Genomic DNA, 26,204 nt, shown 5'->3' on the forward strand with positions numbered 1-26,204 from the left:
CTGAGAGGCACAGGGAGGAGGAGAGGGGAGGGGAGCCGGGGTCTTTGCTCAGCTGGAATCAGTGTGTCTGTCACTGATCTTGCACTGAGTGGACCCTGGTGGCTGTGAGGATTCCTGACGTTATGCAGAGGTGACCCGCAGGGGACACACTGTGTACTGTCTGCTCCTTTCACTGATGACTTCCCCACCATGTGAAGAAGATGGGCCACCACCACTTGCCACCTGCTTTGCCTGGTCCCCATGGAGGGCATGGTTGCTGTGGGCTCGTCTCCTAGGCAGCCAACAGCCCCCTGACTGAGCTCCCAGCACCAAGCCACCACCTGGTTATGGCTCCATGACTGAGTATGGCCCAGCTCAGCCCCCCATACCCTCGAGTTGGTAATTTCAGCTCCACATCTGACCTTTTCTGCCCATGTCCACACACATGAAGACGTCTCTTCCCCAGAGAGGACAGATGGGACTAGGATAGGACGGCAACTGTCCAAAGCCACTGCCAAGTTCGTTCCCGTGGGTCAAAATGAAGAAATAACTTTTTCTGTGATGAGCTGCATGTCAGAGGGAGGGGGCAGTTCAGAGCCCTCCCTCTGTCACCCCGCCAGGTGGTCAGCCTCCTGCTGCAGGGAGGCTGTGGGTGGAGGTAGACCGTGGTGACGGATGTGGATGTCGGTGGCACACGGGCACACCTTGGCCCTCTCCCCAGAATGGGCTTACGGCATTTTCCATCAGCATTCGTGTCCAAGGAGCAAATTGGATTGTCTGTTGCATGCCTGTTGCCATGTGTATAATTAATGTAATTTTATATTCACTTAATTACGGTGACACGCCCAATAGCCGGATTACACAGGCCACCGATAGTGTGGGTTGTCTGTCTCCCCGCTGCCAGTCAATGAAACCCATCCCTGCAGCCTTGCCACTCCAGTGGCCGGTGTCCCTCCCCCCCGCCCAGGAGTTGGGGAGGGGGACAGGGATGTGGGGAACGTTTTGTCTCTTAGCAACCTAAAATTTCAGGTCCCCTTTCCCCAAAGGGCCTCTGACTAAAGGCAGATCTGGCCAAGGTGGTAATGATGAAGCACTCAGTGTGTGAGAGCACTCTCCCAGCTTTTCTGCGAGGAGGGTCACCTGGACTCCTTGTGGCCTTAAAGGCCTGGCTGGGCATGTCAGGCAGAACTGCAGCCCGGGTGCCTTGGGCTTTCATGGCCGAGCTCTCCCCACTGGCCCACCTCTGTACCCAGAGAACCTGGAACTCAGTCTCAGTTCTGTTTCTCTGAGAGTCCATGATTCCTAGGCAGGTTGAGGCAGCTTCAGGGAGTGTGGGGTGGCATTTGGTGAAGGAGCCATGAGTTTTGGAAATACGAAACTTAGCACGTAGCTTTCATTACCTCTCTCCTTGAAAATTAATACAGATTATTTTTTTTAAAGCGATTTTTTAAGTTTTCTTTTTGACTCCACTGGGTCTTTGTTACCGTGCCCTCCTCTAGTTGTGACGCCTGGTTTTATTGCAGTGGCTTCTCTTGCTGTGGAGCCTGGGTTCTAGGTGCGTGGGCTTCGGCAGTTGTGACCTGCAGCCTTCGTTGCCCCACGGCATTTAGGATCTCAGTTCCTGGATCTGGGATCAAACTCACATCCTCTGCGTTGGCAGGCGAGTTCTTAACCACTGGACCACCAAAGAAATCCCTATCTGGTTTTTAATTTTAAGATGCCATCCTCCCTTACTCCCAGGAGTCTTTAGCTGAGAGGACCAGCTTGGTTACCCTGTTGTTACTAATGTTTCCTCCTGGTTCCTTGAACACCAGGTGTTAGATGTGTTCACCCCAGGGCTGGCTGACTGTGGCTGTGGGGTCCGCGTGCTGGCTGAGCCTCAGCGTTCTGCTCGGGCCCTGCCCTAGAAGTCCACGTGGGGACTGTGTCACTGCCCCAGAGGGGCCCATGTGACATCCAGAGATAAGGCGGGACGTCCACAGAGGATGTGCCATATTTGGAGTGTGCTTGGCTGGGTAGAGTAGGTCAGGCTTCACAAAGGAGGATGTGTGCCCTTTCAGCAGGTTCAGGAGGGGGATCCTGCAGAATATGCGTCTAGTTCTTGGCTTCCATGTAGATGGGCTGTGAGTGGCTTTAGAGCGTGAGGCGTGGGGACTGCGGAAGCTTGAGGATCTAGGCCAGACACTGTCAGTTGAACCGCCTCTCTCAAGTATGTGTAGAATGTCCCATGTTCTGTATAAGGAAGCTGGACCCACAGTGTGTCCTGAGGAGTTGGGCTGAATGCCAGGAAGTGTTCCCCATCCCCATCGTGCACAAGCACGATGGCTTCGGGGAGATGCAGGGACTTGATCGGGGAGATGCAGGGACTTGATCAAAACATGGCAATAGGTGGGCCCTGCTGACGGCTCTGAGGTGCTTTTCTTTTTTATAAAGTTATTTATTTATTTGGCCGTACCTCGAGGCATGCAGTACTTCCTCAATCAGGGATTGAACCTGTGCCTCCTACAGTGAAAGAGCAGAGTCTTAACCACTGGACCACCAGGGAAGCCCCCTGAGGTGCTTTTCTACAGAGACCTCTGATCCGTTGTGCTCTGCTCCCCACCACATCGATGACGCTAAAGGCTCCTCCACTGAACCGTCTGCATCCAGAGGTGGAGCGGAATGGCCTGGCATTTGCCTCTGTCGCACTCATAGCAGAGCCTCCTGAGGCCCTGGATGTTACGCCACTCAACGCTGAAGTGGCAGGAAAAGGCATAAGGAAGTGTGGGGCTAACGTGTCATTGGTTGGAGATCTCAGGAACATCTGAGAGGAATGGCAAGTCCATTAACAGGTTCTGGGGCAGATTGAGGCCCCGACAGGACGTGGGCATGTCTCCTTCCTTTTCCCAGATTCGGTGTCAGGCCTCCTTCTTGTCATCCCGTGGAGGCAGTGTGTTACAGTTTGAGAGTTCTGACCCACCAGGGGACCTTGTTCTCATCCCTGCTCCCGTCGGCCTCCATCTGTGGCCACCCTGGGCCTTGGTTTGCCTGTCCCCTTCTCTTGGAGCCTGTGGTAGTTTTAACCTGACACTCCAGCCTGTTTGTCACTGTGTCCTCGTCCTTCTCTCTAGCTAGCCTGGGAGCTTCCTGGGCCAAGATGAGATGAGGCCAGTGCACCTCTGTGACCTTCCCTTACCCCAGACGTGTGGGAGATCCGCACCCAGGAAATGTATGTGGGTGAGTGGCTGGATGTACCCACAAGTCCTTCAGCCTCTAGGAGACTGCTCAAGGGCTCGTAGGAGTGGGATGGTGGACCAGCTGGGCTCCCTGGGCTCGAGAATCGGCCTGGACCCACCACTTAATAGTTTGTAATCCTAGGCAAGTGGCTTTGGCTTGCTGAGCCTGTTCTCCCATCCTGCAAGGAGTGACATGAACTGATTCAGGTGAAGCCACTTGTACTGTGTGGCAGGTGTGGCTTCATTATTCTTACTATAGTTACTCCCATTTCATCATGGAGAGAAGTGCAGTCAGTGGCAGGGAGTCAGGGTTTGAATGAACCCAGTTGTTTTCAAACCCTGTTTCTTTGTGTGCAGTGGATGGGGGGATGATATCATGAAGAGATCTCTTGACTGGAGTGAGGTGATGTCGCTCAGCCACCTTCATCTCTGTGGCCTTGAGCAAGTCACACCTCTGTCCTGCGCTTCTCTTCTCCCCCATAAATGAAGAGCATTGGAAGAATTGATCTGTCAGAGCCACCAACAAGCAGGTGACTGCTGGGCAGGTGAGGTTCTCCGGAAGTTTCTGGTGGGACGACCCCCATCCTGGTCAAGCCTGATATTCCGTGCACCTCAGTTGTCTGCCCCTATCCACCTGCTCGCCCGGTTGACTAAGCAGCACCTGGATGGAAAGCCTCCAGGGTCCAGACCTGGATGCAGAGGCTCATCCTGGTGAAGCAGGCTTCCAGATGTACCTATTTTGGATTCTTTTAAAGCTTTCAAGTGGAAGCTAGGAGGGCCCCATTGGGGAGGGGAGTGGACCTGTATGGAAACAATACTCACTGTTATCAACTTTAAGGTTCTTGCCCTCTCTCACCTTCTACCTCCATCCTCTCTACCTGCCTGCTACATCTCTGCAGGGTTTGGGGAAAAGAAAAGCCAATATCCCAACAAAGGTCAGAATCTTAAAACAGGGTCTTTTTTTGGCGGGGGGGGGCGGGGTCTGCTTCCTACATAGCCTTTTACTTGAGTGGGTACCAACTTGAAAAGACCAAAGGTCTGTCTTCTCTAAAACTGTCAGTCTTTGGTTGAGAATGCAGACAAGAAAGGAAAGAACACTCTTTTGTGATTTGATAAAGCACAGGGCAACAGATGCCCTACAGTCTCGTGAAGATGGGCAACACAACACGTCTGTCGTCGTCTACATGAGCAGACGTTTCCCCAACTTGGAGTCGATTCTGTGCTCCTGAGAACAAGCCAAGTGTACAGTGCTGGTGCTTCCAGTCTCTGGGGCAGAACCTGGACACGCATGTAGCAATGGGGAGCTTTCAGGCTGAGTGGAGGTAGCAGAGCATGAAGATTTGGGAGGATGTTGGCTACCCGTTGGGGAAGGTGGGCGTCTGGCTCTGTGAAAGAGAAGCTTCCTGGCCTCTAAGGCTCCACGTAGTGCTGGGGAGCATGCTGGGAGGTACAGAAGCAGAGCCTGGGCAGCCCGAGCGGGTCTAGGAAAATGAATGCTGAGCTGTGTCTTTGCCGGTGTCCAGACTGTGGTGGGCTTTCCTTTTCAGATGACCAGCTGGCCTGGGCTAGAGCTCCATGTCCTCAGTATTCCAAACCCCGGCTCCAAGTCAGAGGAGAGACTTCAGAGCTGCTGCCTCCTCTCTGGGCTTATCAGCCGGCTTCCCGTGGTTGCCCGCAGATCAGGGAAGTTGCTGGGGCCTCACTGACCAGCCACACTCCCTTACTGTTTGTCTCTTGACTTGAGGCAGCTGCATGAGGCCAAGTTGTTCCATGTCCACTCACCAGGTCGCCGGCAGCAGAGTCCCAGAGGAAGCTTCTAGAGGGGAGGTGCAGGGGGCAGCTTTGCCCTCTGGACCTCCCAGGGCCCAGGCGGAGCAATGCAGGGCTGAGAGGTGACTTAGAAAAGACTCAGGTTTGAGCGTTGGCCCTTAGCAAGGACTGCCATTGACCAAGGCCCCGGGGGTATCTGGGGGGCTTTACTTACTTTTTCTCTGATCATTCAGCAAACCAGGCTCTCTTTACCTCCCCTGGCTGCCAGGGTGCACAGGTGTGAGAGCCCTGCCCAAGCCACACTGCTGGCCCTGAGAATCGGGATGTTACTGGAGAGGGTGGTGGAGGCTCAGGAGGGAGGAGGCGCTCCTCCTGCCAAGAGCTGAGGACTGACAGAAGGCCTTTTGCTCCCTCTTGGCGACTGGACCTCACCCTTGAACCCTCCTCCTCTCTGCTTTTCATTTTCCTCTTTTTTGGGGGGGTTGGCTCCAAATTATCTTATTTTGTTTACATTGCACCCAAGTTTCGTGGTACAAAAGACTTGCAGGTGCAAATATGTCCCGCCTTCATTAACTTCCCCTCCCTTTTTAATTTATGTGATTTCAATTTTCCTTCCCTGTACTGTTAATTAGGGGACCCTCTAATCAGTGCCATTATCACAGTGGTATTCATGTTTAGGAAAGCCGCTAAACAAATGCTTGCAAAATTGCTAAATGGCTAATTAATGTCTGTTAATTAAGAAAATTGCTCATGGTAACAAACCATGCCGTTGCTGGCAGCCGCTAGAAAGACACACACTTGTTGAAATTAGTAGTGTGGCAGGTAGGGGAACATCTGCTCCATGTAGCTTTCCGGAAGTGAGCAGCCCCACGCTCAGGCGAGAAGCTCCAGGCCTGTCCCGGGCACAGCCCCCTCGCCTCTCTCTGCACACCTCTCTGTCTCCATGCACACTGGTCCTAGCCACTCCATGCCCCCCCACCCCCCCCACCCCTCCACAGGCTCTGCTCTCTGGGCTGTGCTTGCTGAGCCAGCAACAGGCTGAGCAGCCTGGCTTCCAGGGCGGAGACTGAGGAATAAAACCATGCCCCACGAGTCGTTTTCCTTCTCTTTTTAAATGAAACCACACTCATCCTCTCTGCATATTTTGAATTTTTCTCAACTTCCAAGAGTAGTGACATGGCCCCGAAAGAGTGAATTGGGTTGTGTTTCTCTCCAGCTGGCTTCCCTGGTGGCTCAGACAGTAAAGAATCTGCCTGCAGTGCAGGAGACCTGGGTTCAATCCCTGGGTTGGGAAGGATCCCCTGGAGAAGGGAATGCCACCCACTCCAGTATCCTTGCCTGGAGAATCCCCATGGACAGAGGAGCCTGGCGGGCTACAGTCCATAGGGTCACAAAGAGACACAACTGAAGTGACTTTCACATTCTCCTTACCAGCACCAGCATCTTGCTCTGAATAGCCCAAGTTGGCAGCAAGGTGCTTCCCTGACCAGATTTTCATGCTTTCTGACTGCGACCTGCAGTAGAAAATATATTTGACACAGTGACCCAGTACATACACACACACACATGCACATATTTATAAATAGAGATTAATGAAGAGTATTTCCTTAAAATAAAGCTGTCTGATATTTTCTACCCTAGTTTTTATTCTGCTCCAGGTTTTTAAAAACAGTGGTTGCAACCCACTAAATTGATCTCACCACCCACTAATGGGCTGCACCCCATGCTTTGGTCAGCTCTGTGGTTTAAGTGTGAATTCTTCTGCCCATCTCTCCTGTGGGGAGTCAAGGCCAGCATATAGCCCAGAGCTTCAGGGGTCAGCCGGGAACAAGGGTGGCTTACCACCAGCTGGAGTGGCTAGCCCCAGCATCTCCTCCCGTCACCCAGCCCCGACCCTGCTCCCCCACATACCCTCTCAGGCCTGGGCTGCAGAGGCCAGGGTGAGCCTTGCGCCCATCAGGCTTCTCCTCCCATCTTCCGCTTGTGTGGCTGTGGCCAAGTCTCTTTATCCCTTGATACTCATTGTCGCCACTGATAGAAACAGGAATGAGAAACCCACTTCCTGGGGCCAGTTTCAAGTGAAGGTGTGTTGATGAAGTGCTCTGAGTAGTCACTCGGTGACGGTCTCTTCCTCTTGTCCCCCAAGTATTCAGCCTCTGGCACCACCTCACTCTTCCTGTCTGTTCCCATTCATCCATCAGAGCCCCCTCCCCTCAGTAGACTGATTGCCTCATCCTTGCCTGGCCCTGGCCCAGGAAGTGGCATGTGGGCACCCTTCAGGGTAGGTCAGTTTCTGCAAGCCCTGGGGCTTCCCTGGTGGCTCAGCGGTCAAGAATCCACCTGCAATGCAGGAGATTCAGGTTCGATCTCTGGGTTAGGAAGATCCTCTGGAGGAGGACATGGCAACCCACTCCAGTATTCTTGCCTGGAGAATCCCCGTGGACAGAGGAGCCTGGCGGGCTACAGTCCATGGGATTGCAAAGAGTCGGACATGACTGAGCGACTAAGCACGCACACACACTGCGCGCCCTGAGCCTGTCTCAACCAACGTATTTAACATGGCAAACTCCGCTCTAACGGCAGACCATGCCGGTCTTCTCCTGCGTGCTTCCACAAAGGAGCTTGATTTTATTTGTCGTGCCTGGAAATCCCCCTGAGTGTGTTTATCAGCTTCTCTCCCTCCTGCCCGCCCTTTTACACCGTTGAGCCGGCGACCCAAGCAGCAGCTCGCACCTCCCCGCCAGCCAGAGCCTGCCGCCCGCACGCCGCCCGCCCTTCGTTTTTGGTTTAATTTTTGTTCTTTTAAGCTTCTCCTGCGCTCCTCCATGTGCTGTGATCTATAACCTGCCTCTACTGTCTGGCCTCACAGGGTCCTCCGGGGTCACAGCCCTCGCCGCACGCACAGCCTCCACCTCACAATCCCAGCAGCATGATGGGACCCCACAGTCAGGTAACGCACTGTGGCCCGCCCGCCCGCCGGCCGGGGGGCGCGGGGCACCAGGAGGACAGAGCCAGCAGAGGAAAAACAAAAATCAAAACGTGCTCTCGCCACTGCCTTTGAGGATTTCCTGACCAAGGAGATTCCCCCTCCTCCCAAAATATATCTTTTTCCCCCCCTAAAGATAGTCTTCACTCCTTGGACATCACACCCTGCTTGGATATGAAACCAAAAGAAAACGAGAACTGTTTCTGTGACCTTGTCAGCGGCCTCTGCGTTTTTGTCTTTTCCTCTCTCACTTTTGGTTTGGTTTTTGAGTTTGGTTAACCATTGTTTGTAACCGAAGCTGCATCCCTCGCCTTCTCCGTGTGCACTCTTCGCTGCTGAGAAAGCTTTTCTGCCCATTCCCCTGCATCGAGTTAGGGCGCCCGCTGTCCCCTCACTGTTGGCCTTGTGTATCTCCTCCCCCTTCTCCCTGCTCCCCTTCCTTGCCCCCTTTGTCGGTGTCGTGTGAGTGCGTGTGAGGGCACGTCCAGCTTTGTCTACACACTGGAAAATTGCCTGTACAAGTCCCCTTGGATTCTTCCACCTGCCCTTACCTACAGCAGAGGTCTCGCCTTCGCCCTGCACTGGTGGGACTGCTCCTCCATGTACTGTGCCAAGCCCCAGCTGCTGCCCCGGCACCCAGAATAGAGCTCTCAGCAGATGCACGGTGCGCCTCCGCCCAAAGGGACAAGGCCGCCGGGGGGAAGACAGTTTAAAAGATCACTAGTTGTAACAAGACTGGACTTTGTGGAGTGGCGTGCGCTTGTGTCTGTCACCGTTCCGTACTGTGGGCTGTCACTGAACTAACGCCCTGTAATTGCAGCCTTTTATGTCACCGCGATACGCAGGCGGCCCCCGGCCCCCGATCAGAATGGGAAACCAGGTACTGTACCTTCTCGTGTTCTCTCCCCTCGCTCGGCCACCCTTGACCCCAGCTGGACTTGGACTCAGAATCTGCAGGAGGGTTGGGAGGTGGAGGGACAGTTTTAACTAGCGTGGGAGGCAGCTTATAAGCAGGTCCCCGGAGAGGACTGTGTTTTCTCTTCAGCGCTCCACGCAGCCTCTCCCAGCATCATACCTGCCTCTCCCAGTGGGCTGTGGGCAGCAGGGTGTGAGTGCAGGGTTTTTGCGCTTCTAAAAGAAGGTGGTAATGCCTCAGCTCCTCCCTGCCGGCCCTTTCTTGGAAAAGGGTTTTCCTCCTTAATGAAGTTAATTGACAACGTACAGTTTTTACCCTGGAAGCTTGTGAGAAGGCTGGTAAATATAATCCTGCTATTAAGGGGAGAAAGGGCCCATAGGAATGCTTCGATCAGGAGCCTGGATGCAGCGAGCAGGACATTTGTGCGTTTTTATGCAATGTCTGCTTGCTTCCCAGCTCAAAACAAGAAAGGATTTATTCATGTACTTAGAACAGTGGTCTACTTGTGGGGAGGGCTTTTCAGCCTGGGGTTGTGTGCCTTATGCTGCCCCATTAGGGTTGGCAGTTCTGGGTGGTCTGGAGAAACTGGTCCCCAGCTGCCTTCCGTGGTTCAGCCCATCCAAGGGCAGGCGGAGAACTGCTGAAGTGAAGATGGGTATCTTCTTTTCAGGGTAGACAGGCTTTGAAGAAACTTTAAAGAAACATCAGGGAAATTTGATTACGTGCCCCAGTATTTCTGTATACATAATTCTTAGAGTGACCTGGCAGAAGCCCATCGGGAAGTCTGACAGCAACGCCAGGACCTCCAGCCCTTGTTGCCTTTGGAGCTGGGAGGTCAGTCACCAGCTAGATTGACGTTGCCTGAATGGACTCCTTTTGTTCTTAAGAAAGCTCCCTTAGTGAGATATACGAGGACTTTGGAGAGATGCTCATAACCAGGGGACTCCAGTTTTAAAGTTAAATAGCCTGCCAGTTTCCACTTATTTTTTTTTCCTCCAAAAATCTTTTCTTTCCTATTTTCTCTGACATGAAGGAGAAAAACTTCAACAAGAATTAGAGGCCCAGCTTTTTGAGCAAAGAGGGAGCCCAGGATATGTCACAGATGAGGAAACAGGGTCATAGTGGGGCAGTGATTTCCTTATGTGTCCCAGTGAGCTGCGTTCATGTTGGTCTCCAGCTGCCCTGGTTCAGTTAGTTTTCATAGTTGTAAACGTGTTGCCCCTGTCTTTGTTTTTAACGGGTCATTAAGTGGACCTCCTCTGGCCTCACATGCCAGGGCCCCAGCAGCAGCTCTTCCTCCTGCCCATCCAAGGTTCTCCTTAGCCCGAACTGCGCCCTCCTGCCCCCAGGAGAGAATAGATGCTTCCTTATCATAGTTGTGGTCCTTCCTCCAGCAATTAAGGGACGCGAAAGGAAACATGTTTGTTTCTATTTATCAATTAAGTATGAGGAAGTGCCCGAGAGAGCAAATGGAGAATAAATCCATCATCTGTACCTCGCATTACAGATCAATCAGGCTAACCTCCCCACCACCCTCCATTGGAAATCTATCCAGATTTCCAGTTTCCTGTGGACTCAAGAATTTTTGTCCTCCAGGCAGGGATGTGTCTCTTCCAGGAATCGCCCCTGAGCATGGGGCTGCTGGTTCCACAGGAGCCTCTGTGGCACCTGAGTTAGCTCAGCCTTCCTCAGGGCAGGAGGAGGAAGAAGCAGCTCACGCTTGCGTGATCTTCTGGGTTAGGGTGATGGAAGGGCCCTTAGGGAGACCAGGAGCTAAGGATCATTGACTTTGGTCTGGGTTTGATCCCTGGGTCAGGAAGGTCCCCTGGAGAAGGAAATGGCAACTAAACCCACTCCAGTATCCTTGCCTGGGAAACCCCATGGACAGGGAGGAGCCTGGCAGACCACAGTTCATGGGGTTGCAAAAACGACTGAGTGACTAACTCTTTCTACTTAAAAGTCTTGCAAGGTCATCCTCCACCTGCCTCCCTGGGTAGGGGTTTGGTGCCTTGTACAGAGAGCATTGCTGTGTTTCAAGCAAGGATAGCTGTGTGGATGGCGAACAGTGGGTTTCAGCAGGGTTTAGGAGAAGAGGGATAGAATCAGGGGTTGTCGGGCAGCCCTCGCATCACACCCCAGTGGAGCCCCTGCCCCACCCAGCCCGCTAACTTGGGCACGCAGCCGAGTGACTAGCAGATGCTGCTGGACTTCGTCCGGCCCCTGGGCGGACACTTGCTGCACCCACCCCACCGTGCTGGAGGCGAGGCACGGGCCAACTTCCAGGAACCCGTGGAACAGCCCCAGAGCATCTCTCTGCCCAGCAGGCCTGAGGATGTGTGCACGGCAGGCACTTGCAGTCCCATGTACAATGAGCCATTCTTCTTCTTTCTCACACCTTGGGGCTTTGGCTGCTACAACAAAGACCCTTTAACTTTGCCACTACACACCTTACTGCCCTGGCAGAGGCAGTGCTCATCTCAGGGTCACTCCAGTGAGAAAAGTGACTGCGAGTCCTGTCTGGGCCTCTGGGCAGCCCTGCCCTGCTCCTGAGTCTTGATACACAGCAGGGTTAGGGGAGCCCAAGAAAGAGCTTCCGGCCTGAACTGATAGTCAGCACTGGTCTACCTGGACAGGAAGCAGTTTTCTGATCCCCATGGCCACTCCACCAGAGTTAGGTGGCGGCTTACCAAGACCTCCCGGCACCTCAGCACCCCAGGAGCCCCCAAACCGGACAGCTTCAATGGCAGGCCTTCCTGCGTCCTCTCAGAGTCCTGTAACCAGGCTTCAGAAATATCCCAAACCCCCAAGTGGGCAGACACTAGCCAGCCCAGTGATTCAGAGCTTGGGAACTCGGTAGAGGCAGCAGAGCTGGGAGAAAGCAAGAGGTCAGAACAGCTAACACCCAGGGCCAGATAGAGAGACCATCCAAAGCCCCGGGCAGATGGAATGGCAGGTATGGAGTGCCACTTCCTAATAGCAAGTGCCCCCAGGCTGACGTGGCCCTCCCGTACGCCTCCCTCTCCCCAGACACACGCACACACACCTTATTTATTCTGAAGGTGAACTGTGAGAGGTTGTCCCTGTTTCCCACCACCTCCTTCCAAAACTGGTTGGGAATTCCCTGTTGGGCCGATAGCCCCCCACCAATCCCACAGTGCAGTTGGGGCTGGGGGACGCTGACACAGGGACCGCACTTTCACAAAGGCTTTCCTCCCCAACCCGACGCCTGTAATGAGTCCTAAGGCATGGGGTTCCTGCCCACCCCCCGCACCCTCCCCAGTTCTGCTTTTCTCTTGCTTCATATTGCAGTAGGAGAACTTCCGTCTCAAAGATCTTTGACGGGGTTTTCATAGCGAGTGTGCTAAGTGTTAACTCAGGAACCCCCTGGCCCCCCTCATCTCTAGAGATCACACGAGCACCCACCACGTGCACCAGGCTTTGCGGGGGACGGGTTCTCACCCAACATCCTGCTCACCCTCTCCCAGAGGCCTCCTCCACCCCTGGGGTTGGAAGGTGGCCTTTCATGTGCGGGAAGGAGTCAGGAATCCTGGGTGTTCTTCCTGGCCCTGCCTGCCGGGCTGTCAGACCTCGGGACCTCAGCTCCCCATCAAAATCTCCTTGTTCATCCCCTATTTGCAATTTAGTGTTTGACCTAGACTGCACAGACTAGAGTTTGGGTGGTAGAAGGGAGGGGCAGTGCTGCCGCTGAGGGGGGTGTGGTGGGCGGTGATGCTGGAGTGTCACTCGGCCCCGGCAGATATGCAGGCCCGTGAGGACTGTCACAGATGGAGCCCCCATGCTCAGCTGCGCCTGCTGCAGTTTTCCATAGCTCCAGCTGGAGCTGCCTGCCCCCTGGGGGACCGCCCCGCCGTCGGGCAGCAGGAGCAGTCTCAGGGAGACCCTGAGTGGCCCTGATGGTCAGGTGGGGAGATGGGGCAGGCAGGTGCACCCCCCTGGGCCCCCACTGCGGGGAGCAGCACTCAGCTGTGTCTACATCTCTTTCAGCCTCCGGGAGGAGTTCCTGGGACGCAGCCACTGCTGCCCAATTCCATGGATCCCACCCGACAACAAGGTAGAGGGCGCAGGGTGGGCGGCTGGGTGGATGGGGGCGTTGGGAGAGGCCCCTTCCTCCCCCACGGTCTGCCTCTCTTTCCTGCCACTCAGGCTCTCCCCACCTCTGTCACACAGGTCACCCCAACATGGGAGGATCAATGCAGAGAATGAACCCTCCTCGAGGAATGGGGCCCATGGGGCCCGGCCCACAGGTAACCAGCCGCCAGTCTGTCTGTCCATCTCGCTAGCCATCTGTATGCACCCGCCTTCTCTCCTCCTTCCTAGTCTGTCTGTCTTTCCACATCTCATAGCTCGTAAGGATGAGAGGAGAGGGCATGACTGACGCCCCGGCGGCCCTTTCTGCCCGTAGATGGGCAGCCCCCCAGCAGAGTTGAGGGGGACCCCCCTCCCATGGAGCTGGGGAGGAGGGGCACCTGGGAGCCTTCCATGGGAAGGACTTGAGGAATTTGAAAGGCAGGGGTCTGTGTGCCTAAACAGCATTGTGGGTCCCCAGAGCTTCCTCCCACCCTGAGCGGGTGGACCTGAGCTGGCTCAGTGGTCACCCAAGGCAGGATGTTACATTATTCTGTCTGCAGCTCACCGTTTGTCTGATTTTAGATGGATCACTTTGACCTTGGTGGGCCCAGCAGGCCCCGGTGTCCCCACCTGTCCAGCGCGGGAGGTGTGAGTCTGGCCATGGTTCTCAGTGGTACCCCTCTCAGCTGAGAGGAGGCCAGGGCCGCAGTGCAGTTCAACCCAGAGCTCTTGCCATGTTCGTATCTCAGGCTCCTGCCTGAGCTTGCTTGTGCCCGGAGGGGTTCTGTTGCCAAGAAGGACAGTTTAGAAACCTCTGGAAGAAATTATCTAGTGCCCTGTCTGTCCCTTCACAACACCTCAGTGGTCGCTCCTTGTGACCCAGCTGCATACCCTCCGGTCCCCGGGCCCATGGAACCATCGGGCAGGGGTCTGACAGGCCATTCCTGTTCTAGAACCTCCTCACCATTGGCTCCCACTCTTCTGAGTATTTAAGTCTGGCTCTGGGTCCTGCGGAAGCTGTGGCAGAGAATTTGCTGTGTTCTGCCCTCCTTGGGAATTCTCTGGAGTCTGCCCCTCGAAAGCCAGAGTCTGAATAAGGAGACGGGTGTTTCAGAGAGAGAGCAGGAGGGCCTGTTCTGGGGTGTTGCTTCCCTTCTCTTCTGCCCTGCCTGGAGGCCTGCTGGTCTGTCTCCCTTCTGCTCTGGGTATTTGGATTCTCTGGGCCCCTGCACAGGTTTCTGGTTCCCTGGCAGTGGGGTTGTGCCCCCACTCATGCGTGCCTGCCTCCCTTTTGTAGGAAGAGGTTTCTGCCACACCCCACAGTCCTCCACTCTGCCCGGAATTGTATTTACAGCACACCCAGCCGCTGCTTTCTTCCCGGTGATGGCTGTAACATCTGTGGTGTTGAAAGATTTTTAAGGAGGTCCTTGTCTTTCGATGGCCCCATAATCCTGAAAGGAAGCAAGCCCACACCGGTTACAGCTCCGGTTTTTTTGTTTTCTTTTCTTTCCTCAAATCCCCCAAAGCTTGTGTTTTCACCAGCTCCTTTTAAGCCACCGGAGTGGCCCCTTCCTGCCAGGAGGCCTGCTGGAGCCGACCTCCACAGGAACCCGTGGGAGGGCAGCAGGGTCTGAAAGCCCAGCCTTCTTGTCCTGAGTCAGAAACTTCAGATTCCTCAGCCGCGCACACTAGATCCTCTTGGTGTGCAAATCAGCAGTGGCCTTGGACTTTCAGGATGTCCTTGGGGAGGTCTTGGGGATGCAAGAGGACAGTGTACTCCACCCCTTGCCCCGCTGATTCCTGGAGACTCATCAGCTGCATCTGTAAAGTGGGACGGAGACCAGGACTGCCTTGTAGGGTTGCTGATAGGAGGAGGCACGAGTTCTTGGTGTGAGGTTTGGCACCGTGTAGCCTCTTAGGAAGTAGCTTGGGTTTTCCAACTAGGGGGGCTTAAAACCAGTGTTGAGGACTCAATCTGCTTGGGCTGGGTGATCGCTTTGTGTTTCTTTTATATTTTTTCTGGCAAAGGCCATTAACACTTGTTAAGCCTGTAGTAATACTGAGGTTCCAGAAGCTGGGAATGGATGTTATCAGACGGCCCGAGACCAGAGTGTTCCAGAAGTCTAGGACTTCCTCCTGACTCAGCAGGAGTCTCGGTGTGTCCGTGTCCCTGACCAGGAGTCTGGCACACTCCTGTGACATGTTTAAAGAGGTGGGGCTCCTGCAGCCTGGGGTCTTGCTGAAAGGGGCCCTCCTGGCCTCACTGGGCAGGATACAGGGGTGGAACTCTTATGGGCTCAGAGACTGGTACCCAGAGGGATAGGAGAAGCAAGCTCAGGACTGAGGCCAGCTGGCCGTCCTCACCCCACCAACCTCAGGGTCTCTGAAAACATCTCTCCTGTTTTCTCCCCCCCACCCCCCGGTTTTATGGAGATATAACTGACATACAGCACTGTATAAGTTTAAGGTGTACAGTATAGTGACTTGACGTATATCACAGAATGATTACCACGATAAGTTTAGTGAGCATCCATCATCTCAAATAGATACAGAGTTAAGGAGATTGAAAAAAAATTTTTTTCTTGTGATGAGAACTTTTAAGATTTACTCTCTTAACAACACTTGTGTATAACATACCGCAGTGTTAGTTACATTTTTGATGTTGTACATTACATGTCTAGTACTTATTTGTTTATCTTGGGAGTTTGTGCCTGTTGACTTTCTTCATCCCGTTCTCCCTCCTCGCAGCCTGCCGCCCTCCGGTAACCACAAGTCTGATCTCTCTTTCTATGAGTTCATTTTTGAAGTGTAATTGACCTACAACACTGTTAGTTCCTTGACACAACTTAGTGATTCAGTATTTCTGCACATTTCAAAACTGATCACAGTAGGCGTAGTTCCTGTGATGTGTCCCCACGCAAAGATATTACATAGCTCTGGGCTGTGTTCCTCACACTGGACACAGCATTCCCATGACTCAGCTTATTTTGCACCTGGATGTTTCTACCTCTTAGTCTCCTTCACCCCCACTCTCCTCCCCTCTGGCAACCACCTGTTTGTTCTCTGTGCCGATAACTGTTTTCTGCTTTGTGATTTTTATTCATTTGTTTTGGTTTTTAGAGTCCACATATGAGTGAAACCATGTTTTTCTTTATCAGACTTACTTCACTTAGCATATTGCAGTCGGTGTCCATCCATATTGTCACAGATGGCAAGGTTTCATCCTTTTTGTTTCTGAGGGATATTTCTGTGTGTGTGTGTACCACGTCTTTATCTATTCATTCGTTGTTGGATACTTATGTTGCTTCCATATCTTGGTTATTGTTTTTAGAAAAGTGCTGCAGTGAACATAGGGGTGCATATATCTTTCTTTCCTCATCTGTGTTTACTTTTGGCTGAGCTGGGTCTTCACTGCTGTGCAGGCTTTCTCTAGTTGTGGCGAGCGGGGGCTCCTCTCTAGCTGTAGTGCTTGGGCATCTCGTTGCGATGACTTCTCTTGTTGTGGAGCACAGGTTCTCGGGGGTGCAGGCTTCAGGAGCTGCCGCCAGTCCTTGTGCCTCACTGGCTCTGGAGCTCAGGTGCACAGGCTTGGTTGCTCTGCAGCACGTGGGATCTTCCCAGACCAGGGATCAAACCTATGTCCCCTGCATTGACAGGTGGATTCTGAACTGGTGGACCACAAGGGAAGTCCACGTGTATCTTTTCTAGTTAGTGTTTTTGTTTCCTTCTTTTCCCATATCAGGCTTCCCTGATAGCTCCGTTGGTAAAGAATCCACCTGCAATGCAGGAGACCCCGGTTCAATTCCTGGGTTGGGAAGATCTCCTGGAAAAAGGATAGGCTGCCCACTACAGTATTCCTGTGCTTCCCTTGTGGCTTAGCTGGTAAAGGATCTGCCTACAATGTGGGAGACCTGGGTTTGATCCTTGGGTTGGGAAGATCCCCTGGAGAAGGGAAATGCTACCCACTCCAGTATTCTGGCCTGGAGAATTCCATGGACTGTATAGTCCATGGGGTTGCAAAGAGTTGGACACGACTGAGCGACTTTCACTTTCGCTTTTCCCATATCTCTCGTGCCCCACTGGGTAGGGTGCAGTATTAAATCCGAGAGCCAAACCTCCCTCAGAGCAACCCAGATGTCATCCCTGACCCCTCACTGGGGGCAGAAAGGCCTGGCCTTGAGTGAGCCTGGACCTGGGCAAGATTGGGGTATAAAGTGGATTGCAGGTTCTGGGGTCAGCCAAGGAGTGGGTATCATGAAGCCTGGAAGTTTTGGACCCCCAGGATGCAGTTGGGCAGAGGACAAGACCCATCCCCCAAGTCCTCTCTCTCACTATCCCCTGAGGGTGCTCCAGGGGAGTAGACAGGAGAGGGATGAGCTCAGAGCCTAGTGTTGGAAAACATGGTCCCGGCTGCGGCTCAGGCTCTTGGGGCCTCTGGTCCCTCGTCTGCAGAATGGGCGGCCGGGTGAGGACCTCATGGGACTCATCATGGGGCTGTGAGACACGGACCAGAGCGCAAGGCTCCACGAGGCGCCCCACGGATCCCATTGCTTCCCTGGAACCTGGGTTCAGAGAGGGAGCCCTGTCTTGCCGTGCCTGGGCTAAGAAAGGCGACCAAGCCCCTTTAGGCAGTCTTTAGTAAGCCCCACTGCATACACTTGCTGAGACTGGACACAAAGCTGGGAAACCTTCAGCCTGTTGTTCCAAGTGGGGGATAAGATTGCGAATAGTGGAACCGCTCTAGAACTTTCTGAACAAAGAATAGGTACAGTGTGGGCTTAGGGCTACAAAACCAAACAGAGTAACATGGTACTTTTTGAGGTTGTGTTGCATTTTAGCCTAAATGTTACAAAGGAACCAGGAAACTAGGCGTCCGCCTGCCCTTTGCCCTCAGTGTCTTGGGCAGATTTTACTCTGGTTTCCTGAAACAGCCAGTGCCGAAAAGGAGGTAGTGTTTCCACTTAATTGTATTTTCTCTTCAAAGATTTATTCCTATGCCTGTGTCTGGCGAGAACTTCCGGCTGAATTTTTCAAAAGTGAATCCTGTTAGGATGACGCAGAAACTGCCAGAGCTCTGCAGGCTCCTGCGGCAATGTGTGGCACCCAGACCCCACGGGGCCACTTTCAACGCTTCTGGTAGTCCTGGTGAGGTGGGGTCAGCACAGCCTGGAATCAGATTGCCATCCTGGCATTTGAGAACATTCAGATAACCTCTGATAACCTACCGTCTAGAGACAGACCTTTTCCACCGGGAGAAGCTGCATCTCCCCTCTGATCCAGGACAGTCTAAAGTCAGTGCCTCTGAGCAGAGACCCCAGAAGGAGACAGAAGGATTGTAAACCAGGCTAGAGCACCCTCAGCTGGTGAGGAGAGAGTGGAGTCCCTTGAGGCCCTTTCTGGGGTGGCCCCGTGGAGGCCTCCCAGTGGGGCTGGCCAGGCTCTGTGTAACTAGAGAGGGTGGAGGGCAGGTCCAAACGCCCAGGAAATGGCCTGACAGCCTGGAGTTCACCTTGACAGGCCCGTCCTAGAGACTGTTCTCTCAGGCACCGGGCAGCACCAAGAAGAGCCTCTGTGTCGAGGGTTGCAGAAAGCAGAAGCAGCGCCTGCTGCTGTGAGTGCTTCCAGCACGGCTGTGCACCCTGCCCAGAGCACGGAACTCAGACCAAAAGGCCGGGGCCTGACCCTTTATAGAGTTCCTGACAGTGGGTCCAACCCCTCTGCCCAGGGTCTGGGGTAATCTGGTTGGAACAAGAAGCCGGGTGGGAAGATAGGTGGGCAGACAGACACATACCCATGGATGTGGCCATCCCCATGGCTGCACCCCAGACTCCTCCAGGTCTCCGGCTGCCTCATCCCTGCAGAGCGGTGCTGAAGGCAGAGGAGGAGGAGTGTCCAGCAGCAACCACACCTCCGAACCCAGTGCTAAGGGCAGGCGGGCTCTGGGAGAAGAGAGATTATTTCTACTGAGTCTGAAGCTATGCTTCTAAGCCCGCCCATCCTCTGTGAAAAGGCTAAAGTCTCTGATTTGGAAACTTTCCTCCAAAACCTGCCTTTCAGCCCTGACTTACTGTATGGCCTTGGGTGGCGAGTCTTTAGCTTCCCTGGGCCTCTAGCTTGTCACTGTGAAGTGGGACATGTGAGTGGCCCTCGGGATCTAGGCCTCTATAGGAAGTAGGAGCTGGCAGCCTGCTCCCTCCTGGGCAGTGGTTGGGCTGGTTGCTGAGGGCTTGGCTGAGCACAGCAGCTAGTGCATCCAGAGCCTCCCCTTAGGGGCTGTGTGTCCAGACGGCTTTCAGGAGCGAGCATCCACTTACCCTCTCCTCACCCCACTCTGCTGCTGCAGTGTGGGCTCCTGCCGGCCCCCGGGCCAGCCTTCTGCTCTCACCCCTCCATGCAGCCACTCTCCTGGGCACGAGCAGGAGCAGGACACAGCTGCACCCTGGAGGAGGTCTCTGTCTGGGAGGCCTTTGGGACTGGCAGGGCTGGACACAGTGGAAGAGTGGGCTACCCAGGGAGGCCATGAGCTTCCTGCTGTGAAACAGCGGGAGCCAGGCTGCATTGTCGACAGGGGCTTCAGTGATCGTACATGGGCTAAGAAAGGGCCCTGAAAGACCTGATGCTCAGGGCAGCATTCAGGGCTCTGGTGTTTTCTCTGCCAACGTCCCACGTCAGCACACATCTCTGAGGGCTGACTGAGCTCTTCAGAGCCATCATTTCATTTGATCTTCTCATGACCCTGTAAGGCTGGGCTCTTTGTCCCCATTTTATGGACGAGGCAGCACAGCAGAGGGATTGCACACTGAAGCCATGGTGATCGCTGCACAAGAGGCCGTCACTCTGCTTCTGTGCCCGAGTGTCATAATCTTTAAAGCGGGGATAGTAATGAGATGGTTGTTGGTCATATGTAGGTGAAACAAAGCCCGTAGCACATTCTGGCTTTGGAGGAAGCCTTATTGTTATTTGGGTGCTTTGCCAAGAGTTAGGCTGAGCTGGGACAAGCACTCCCATGTCCTGCCCTCAGATCCGAGGCTCTGCTCACCACCCATGGCATCATCTGTAGGGATGGGCTGGCCCTGCCATCCGCAGATCCTGCTGTGGTGTGCTCCAGGGCAGGCACATGTTTTCTGGCCCCAGGACTCAGCTCTGAGCAGGTGCAGGGGATGCCGGGCCCTATACGTGCCAGCTGCCTAAGAAGCCCTCCCCTGCTCCTCCACCCAAGCACTCTGGGCCTTGCTCCATGCCAGCCAGCCTGGTGCTGCTGCTGTCATTGTGCACACCCTGTCTGGACACTCAGAAGCCCCTCTCTGACCAGGCCAAGGAGGTGGCCCCAAGATGGTCCCTGGCTGAAGAACCCGCCACCAGCCTGAAGGCGGCTCTGTTTGTCAGCTCTGGCTCTTGAGCCCCCTGTTGTATCCCCTCCTTCACAGATGTGTGATGTAGAGAGCAGACCCTGAGACCCTAGATCCAGGATTAAACCCCAGTGGAGGCATTAGCTGACTGTGACCTTGAGCAAGTCTTTTTCTCTCCAGACCCTCAGTCTTCTCTTCTATAAAATGGGAATAATACAAGCCTCACGGTATTGTTACAAGGTCCAAACCAGAGGTTGTATGTTACATGCTCAGTAAAAAAAAAAAAAAAAAAAAAAACAGCTAATGCTGGCTGTTCCTTTGCCATCAAAATTCCACCCAGCCAGATACTTTCAGATTCTACTATAAAGGCGGAGCTCAGGCTGCAGTCAGCCTCATTGTACTTTCTATTCCTGCACTTCTTCATTCCTTCATTGATGATTCAGTGCCCATGGAGTGATGAGGGATAGGACGATCATTAAGATAGGGTTCCCACCTTCCAAAGGGGCTCACAGTCCAGTGGGAGAGCTGCGCACGTGACCACGATCATAAGCCAGTGTGCTGTAGGCTGTGCAGGGGGACGAGGTTACAAGGCACTGTGGGAGTGACTAGGATGGAGCAGTTAATCCCACGGGATGAGCAGGGAGGGCCTCACAGAGGAGGTGCTGTTTGAGCTGGGTATTGGAGGATGTGTAGTAACCTGCCAGGTAGAGAAGGGAAGCAAGATATTTATTCCTGCAAAGGAAACAGCTCTGGAAGAGGGGAGTTGGGGAGAGTGGAGTCAGGAGATGAGCCAGGTGACAGGCCTGAGTGCCTGGTCCAGACTCGCTTTGACCCATCCCACTGCCGTGATGGGTTGTGCCGAGGTGAGTTGGGACCAAGTTCTGTGCAGATTCTGTTCTTATATGGAACAGTGATTCCCTTGAGCAGAGAGACCATTTTCTTCTTGCTCTTCCAGTCCTGTGCCTGTTGAGGGCCCCACATGCTGACAGTTGAATCAGGCGACTGCATCAGGGGCAACCAAGACCTGGGGCAGGCTGGGGTCTGTCCACACCAAGGCTTGGGAACAGCCCCTGGACAGGCCTTTCAGATGCGAGCCTCCCCTCCACATGCAGCCCCTGGTCTGCTGGCATTTTGTTCTCCCTGAGTGTCTAAGGTGGCTGGTGGTCACCAGCCGGTCCTCTTGCTGAGTCTGTTCCCCTTTCCTGCCTGAGACCTGCGGGCAGGTGCCGACCAGCATCATGAACGCCTTGCTGGACGACCATATGCTCTCCAGAGACCCACCCTGAAGCCCCTGAAGATGCGCCCAAAGCTGTGGCTTTCCGCCTGTGCTGATTGCCATTGTGACCCTCTCAGCTGGTTCCCACCCCTCTTTTTTTTCTTTTTTTAAATGAATGTATTACTTTTTCATCAGATCCTTTTCACAGACTAACCCTCTCCCTTATGTTCTGTTTGTTTTTCCCTCTCCTCTCTCCGGTGCCCCTTCTTCTTCTCATAGACTGACCCTTGGTTATCGTTGCAGAATTACGGCAGCGGCATGAGACCACCACCCAATTCCCTCGGCCCCGCCATGCCCGGGATTAACATGTAAGGCCACAGCCCTGCTGGCAGCCCAGAGCCCATGGGTGTCCCTACCCCCTGTCCCCACTAAGAGACTCATGATCGCAGGAATCACTGGCACCTCTCTGGACCTCAGTCTCCTCATCAGTAGAGTGAGGATGTTGAGCGTACTGGTGATAAGACCTCATAGACCCCCATATAGGGCTTGTCTATGCCAGGCACAGGTCTGAGCTTGCTTCATGGATTAACTCACCTCATCTTCATAATAACCCTGTGAAGTGCTTAGTATGCTCTGTTGTCAGATGGGGTAACTAAGGCACAGAGAGGTGAAGTAACTCGCCCAGGCTCCCCCAGCTGCAAGTGGCGGGCTCAAGTTTGGAGCCCTGTAACCGCTCGTTGAGTGCTTCAGTGGTGTAGCACTTGTGTGCTAGTAGATCCCTGTGAATATCTGTGTCCTTCTTAGGAAAATGCCCTTGCAGAGGAAATGCTGTTCTTCACAAATTTTGCGTATAATGTATAGGGGTCTGTAGGTTTCTACCCATGGAAGCACATGTTTTTACCCCAGTCCTAGGACTGTATGAAGGACTTCCTGTTGGTGATTTTGGCCTTCTTGTTCTGCCCCTGCTGGCACTACCATGTTGGCATTTATAGCATCTTTTTCATTGTTTTCATCTCTCTCTCCTTCTCTCAGGGGCCCGGGAGCTGGCAGACCCTGGCCCAATCCTAACAGTGCTAACTCAGTGAGTACCCAGGTTGGGGGTGGGGGGTTCTGTTTGCTAGGGGTGGGTGAGGTTCCAGGGTGCAGGGTGGTTCCTGTCCCCAGGTTGGAGGTGTCATGGGGAGTGGAATACAGCAGAATTCCACCTGATGCTTCCAAGGAGAAGCCTGTCTGTAGGGGGAGATTTGGGAGTACCACGCTAGACCCATCGGGCTCTGCAGGAGCTGGGGTGTGAGCTGGAAGCCGGGCTCAGTCCTGTCCATGCAGGCACTCCTGCTGGCCTCCTCTTGGTTGGCAGGGCCGGCCTTCAGCACTCAGAGGAGGGAGTTGGGAGGGGGCTCAGCGCAGACAGTCCAGGGCAGGAAGCCAGGGGGTGGGGCTAAGCTCTCGCTTTCCTGTCCTTGAACTAGAGGGTCTCCTGTGCCCAAGGTTCCCTGCCAAGGCTCTGGGACCAGTTCAGTAGAGGAACAGGACTCTGCTCACATCCTTGGCCCTCCTAGAGACACCAGGTGGCTCAGTGTGTTTCCCATCGAGAGTGGGGTTGTGTCCCCAAGAGGATTTGGTAGGCAGAGCACACATTGCCTGTTGGAGGAGGTGTCTCTGACCCGTGGTTCACCCCTTTCTTGTTTCTAGATTCCATACTCCTCCTCATCACCCGGTACCTACGTGGTGAGTGTGTGCAGGTTCGGGGCATTGCATGTCTAGTCGTGTGTAACTGCGTGTGCAAGAGTATCAGGGTCAGGGGGTCCCTTGTCTCTTTGTTTTCAAGACATGTTATGAGCACAGATTCCAAACTGTGCTAGCATCTAATGTCAATATGCAGGTGTTTGTACCTTCTGGTGTCCCAGAAGTCCCCACACAAGACCCAGAGTTGGGACCTCCATCCAGGGGACTGACCAGGAGGCCAGTCAGCTTCCACCACAGGCCTGTAGTTTCACTGGGCTCCATGTGTGTGAGCACACAGGCATGCCCGCAGCTGCCTCCTGGTTTAAAGAAGAGAAGGAGGGAGTCCGGTTCTCCCAGGCCTTAAACACCTGGGTTCTGTGTGGACACTGGCAGCTGAGTGAGAGCTAAATGTGGGGCTGGGCCCCGGGTGAGCATGGACTGCTGATGTGGCTGGAGCTCGTGGCCTCTCCCGCCATGTGTCATCACCGTGGGTTTCCGACATCAGTTTTTAATCTTGTCTCCAGGGACCCCCTGGTGGTGGCGGCCCCCCAGGAACACCCATCATGCCTAGTCCTGCAGGTAAGAAGGCTGGGGGACGGGTGCCGCTGGAGAAGAAGGAAGTCTTGAAGGGGCCTGGTACAGAGCCAGGGTTGGCTGGCCACTCTTCCTGAGCAGTGCGCCCCCCACCTGGCATCTTGGCATCAGGGATTTAGTGGGCAGGAGACCCTGATGCCGCCAGCCCACCCTGTGGCTTCAGCTGGGGCACTCCTCACTCCAGTTGAAGGACAGGGCAGAGCAAGGAGATCCAAGAACGAGGTGTCTCGCTACTCTTGACTCCCCTGGTCAGAGAGAACCCTGTCCTGATTGTCACTTCTCTAGATGACTGGAAAGGGGCTTTGGGGCTCTGGCCTCCTGGGCCCAGGACTCTGCAGAGTGAGGCCTCCTGAGTGTCCAGAGCTTGGTTTCCGGTCCTCTGTATCAGAGATCCCTTTTCCCCCTTTTCTTCAATAGAAGAGGGCACGTGTACTCACACACATACAGCATCACAATTGTGTTTCTTTCCCAGCTAAGAATAGCGTACCACCAACTAGAAGGAATTCAGCATGCCATCTTTACCCACCCCCAAAATAAAAAGTGAGAGGTAGTTGGATTTCTGCCCGAGAAGTATGGTGCCTGCTCCTGATATAAATATGTTAGCTGATTTCCTCGGGAGACTTTTCTGGCTAACTGGGGAGACAGAGGGGTCCCTCCCACCCGCTCCTCTGCTCCCCATGGCAGGAAGGCTGCTCGGCAGCAGGGTGGGGCTGGCGGCGGCCGTGAGGCTCCCCCTCCGGCTCCCTCTTTCTGCTGCTGCATTTTTATGAGCTGCATGACCTACATTCAGACTGGGTCACATTAACCCACTCCATATGTTACTGTGTCTCCAGCCCCATCTCTGCCTCTCCCTCCTGCCCCATCAGCTTGGCAGGGTGGCCCCTCGGTCATCTGTGGTGCTCTTCTTCCCCAGTGTGATTAAAACTGCCAGCCAGGGGTCGGGGAGGGCACAGGTGGTGGTCGGGCTGTGCCTGCGTGGTCCCAGGCAGCGTCTGGGGAGCGCGTTTGGTTTGGGGCGGAGATGATTTTGCTGTGTCCACACTGCTGTCCAGAACCCTGGAATCCTTCCTTTCAGGGTTGAGTGGCTTTCACAGTTGAATTTTCTGTGATTAAAAACTTTGTGAATCTTCATTAAATACAAATTAGCCAGAAAATGCTGGTACTTAGAGGAAATTTTAGGTGATAAAATACAAAAGAATGAGTTCAAGTGCCATGAGTTTGTTTTAATTAAGCAATGAATTAATCACCCCGACTTGCGGGTTTCCACTGTTCTACAGATTCAACAAATTCCAGTGACAACATCTACACAATGATTAATCCGGTGCCGCCTGGAGGCAGCCGGTCCAACGTAAGTCTGCTTTCTAATAATTTACATATCAGATACCATAACAAATCATAATTAACTTCATCAGCTGAGGGGAAAGCAAGTTTAATTGATTTCAGCCATTTGTTACCAAAGATGAATAAAATAAACCATCAGAAAAGTGATTAACTCTTGGGCAGCTTGGTTCCCATTTTATAGCTGGCAGGGGGTGGCAGAGAAGGGGGTGGAGTGATTCCCACCCCTGTGGTCAGAGCAGGGTGCCCAGCTTCACTGTGGGGACCCCTGCTGGTGCCCAGCCTCACCATGTGGACCGCCCCTGGCGCCCAGCCTCGCTGTTGGGATGCCTGCTGGTGCCCAGCCTCACCGTGCGGACCCCCCCCCGCCCCCCCGCCCAGCGCCAAGCCTCACTGTTCGGACCGCCCCCGGTGCCCACCCTCACTGTGCGGACTGCCCCTGGCGCCCAGCCTCACTGTGGGGACCCCCACTGGCCTGAACAGGGTGTTGGTGAGCAAGGAAGAGCACCAAGGCTGTGGGGGGCTGGGGGTGGTGGTGGTCTGGGCCAGTCCCTGCTCAGCTGACTGGCTGTACCCCTGGGTGATGATAGCTCACCCTCCCTGGGCTGTTTACTTGGCTGTGGAGCTTGCGGCAAGGCCTCCAGGTACCTGCCTGCCCTGTGCCTCTGGGAGCTCTCTGACTGCCACATCCTATAACCTCTCTGCCTCTCCTCGCGCCCTTCCCTCATCTGGAAACCACTCCCTCCCTTCTCGGCCCCTCAGTGTTCCCGCCCTGCTGGCTCAGTGTTCCCGCCCTGCTGGTCTTTAGCTCGGAAACCTTACACAGAAACCTTTCCCGGTCCCTGCTCACCGGCCCCTCTTGTGTTCCCATACTGGACCATGCAGCTGTGGCCTGTCTGCCTCTCCGGGCTGGGAGCTCCCTAAGGACAGGGCTGGTCTGGCAGCTCTTCCTGGCCAGGCAGGAAAGGTGAATCCCGCTGGGCTTGCCCTGGGGGAGCTCAGGGTGTGGAAAGGAGGCTGCCGCGTG

At 54.2% G+C, this 26,204-nt stretch overlaps 1 protein-coding gene across 25 annotated transcripts in view; it reads left to right on the forward strand.

The window, feature by feature from the left end:
- SSBP3 (single stranded DNA binding protein 3) overlaps positions 1 to 26,204 on the forward strand; it is a 165,685-nt gene that overhangs the window by 130,285 nt on the left and 9,196 nt on the right. For 4 of the 25 annotated variants that reach the window (XM_068964209.1, XM_068964219.1, XM_068964224.1 and 1 more), the window contains 8 exons: positions 8,771 to 8,830; positions 12,872 to 12,938; positions 13,055 to 13,131; positions 21,824 to 21,888; positions 22,553 to 22,601; positions 23,213 to 23,248; positions 23,770 to 23,824; positions 25,117 to 25,187. In XM_068964209.1, coding sequence (XP_068820310.1) covers positions 8,771 to 8,830; positions 12,872 to 12,938; positions 13,055 to 13,131; positions 21,824 to 21,888; positions 22,553 to 22,601; positions 23,213 to 23,248; positions 23,770 to 23,824; positions 25,117 to 25,187 — 480 coding nt within the window. Of the gene's footprint in view, positions 1 to 7,833; positions 7,915 to 8,770; positions 8,831 to 12,871; positions 12,939 to 13,054; positions 13,132 to 21,799; positions 21,889 to 22,552; positions 22,602 to 23,212; positions 23,249 to 23,769; positions 23,825 to 25,116; positions 25,188 to 26,204 lie in introns of all 25 variants that reach the window. The other 21 variants (XM_068964206.1, XM_068964204.1, XM_068964207.1 and 18 more) reach the window with 17 other exon arrangements.

The sequence above is a fragment of the Capricornis sumatraensis genome, chromosome 2, assembly GCF_032405125.1.
Source record: "Capricornis sumatraensis isolate serow.1 chromosome 2, serow.2, whole genome shotgun sequence".
Classification (NCBI taxonomy): Eukaryota; Metazoa; Chordata; class Mammalia; order Artiodactyla; family Bovidae; genus Capricornis; species Capricornis sumatraensis.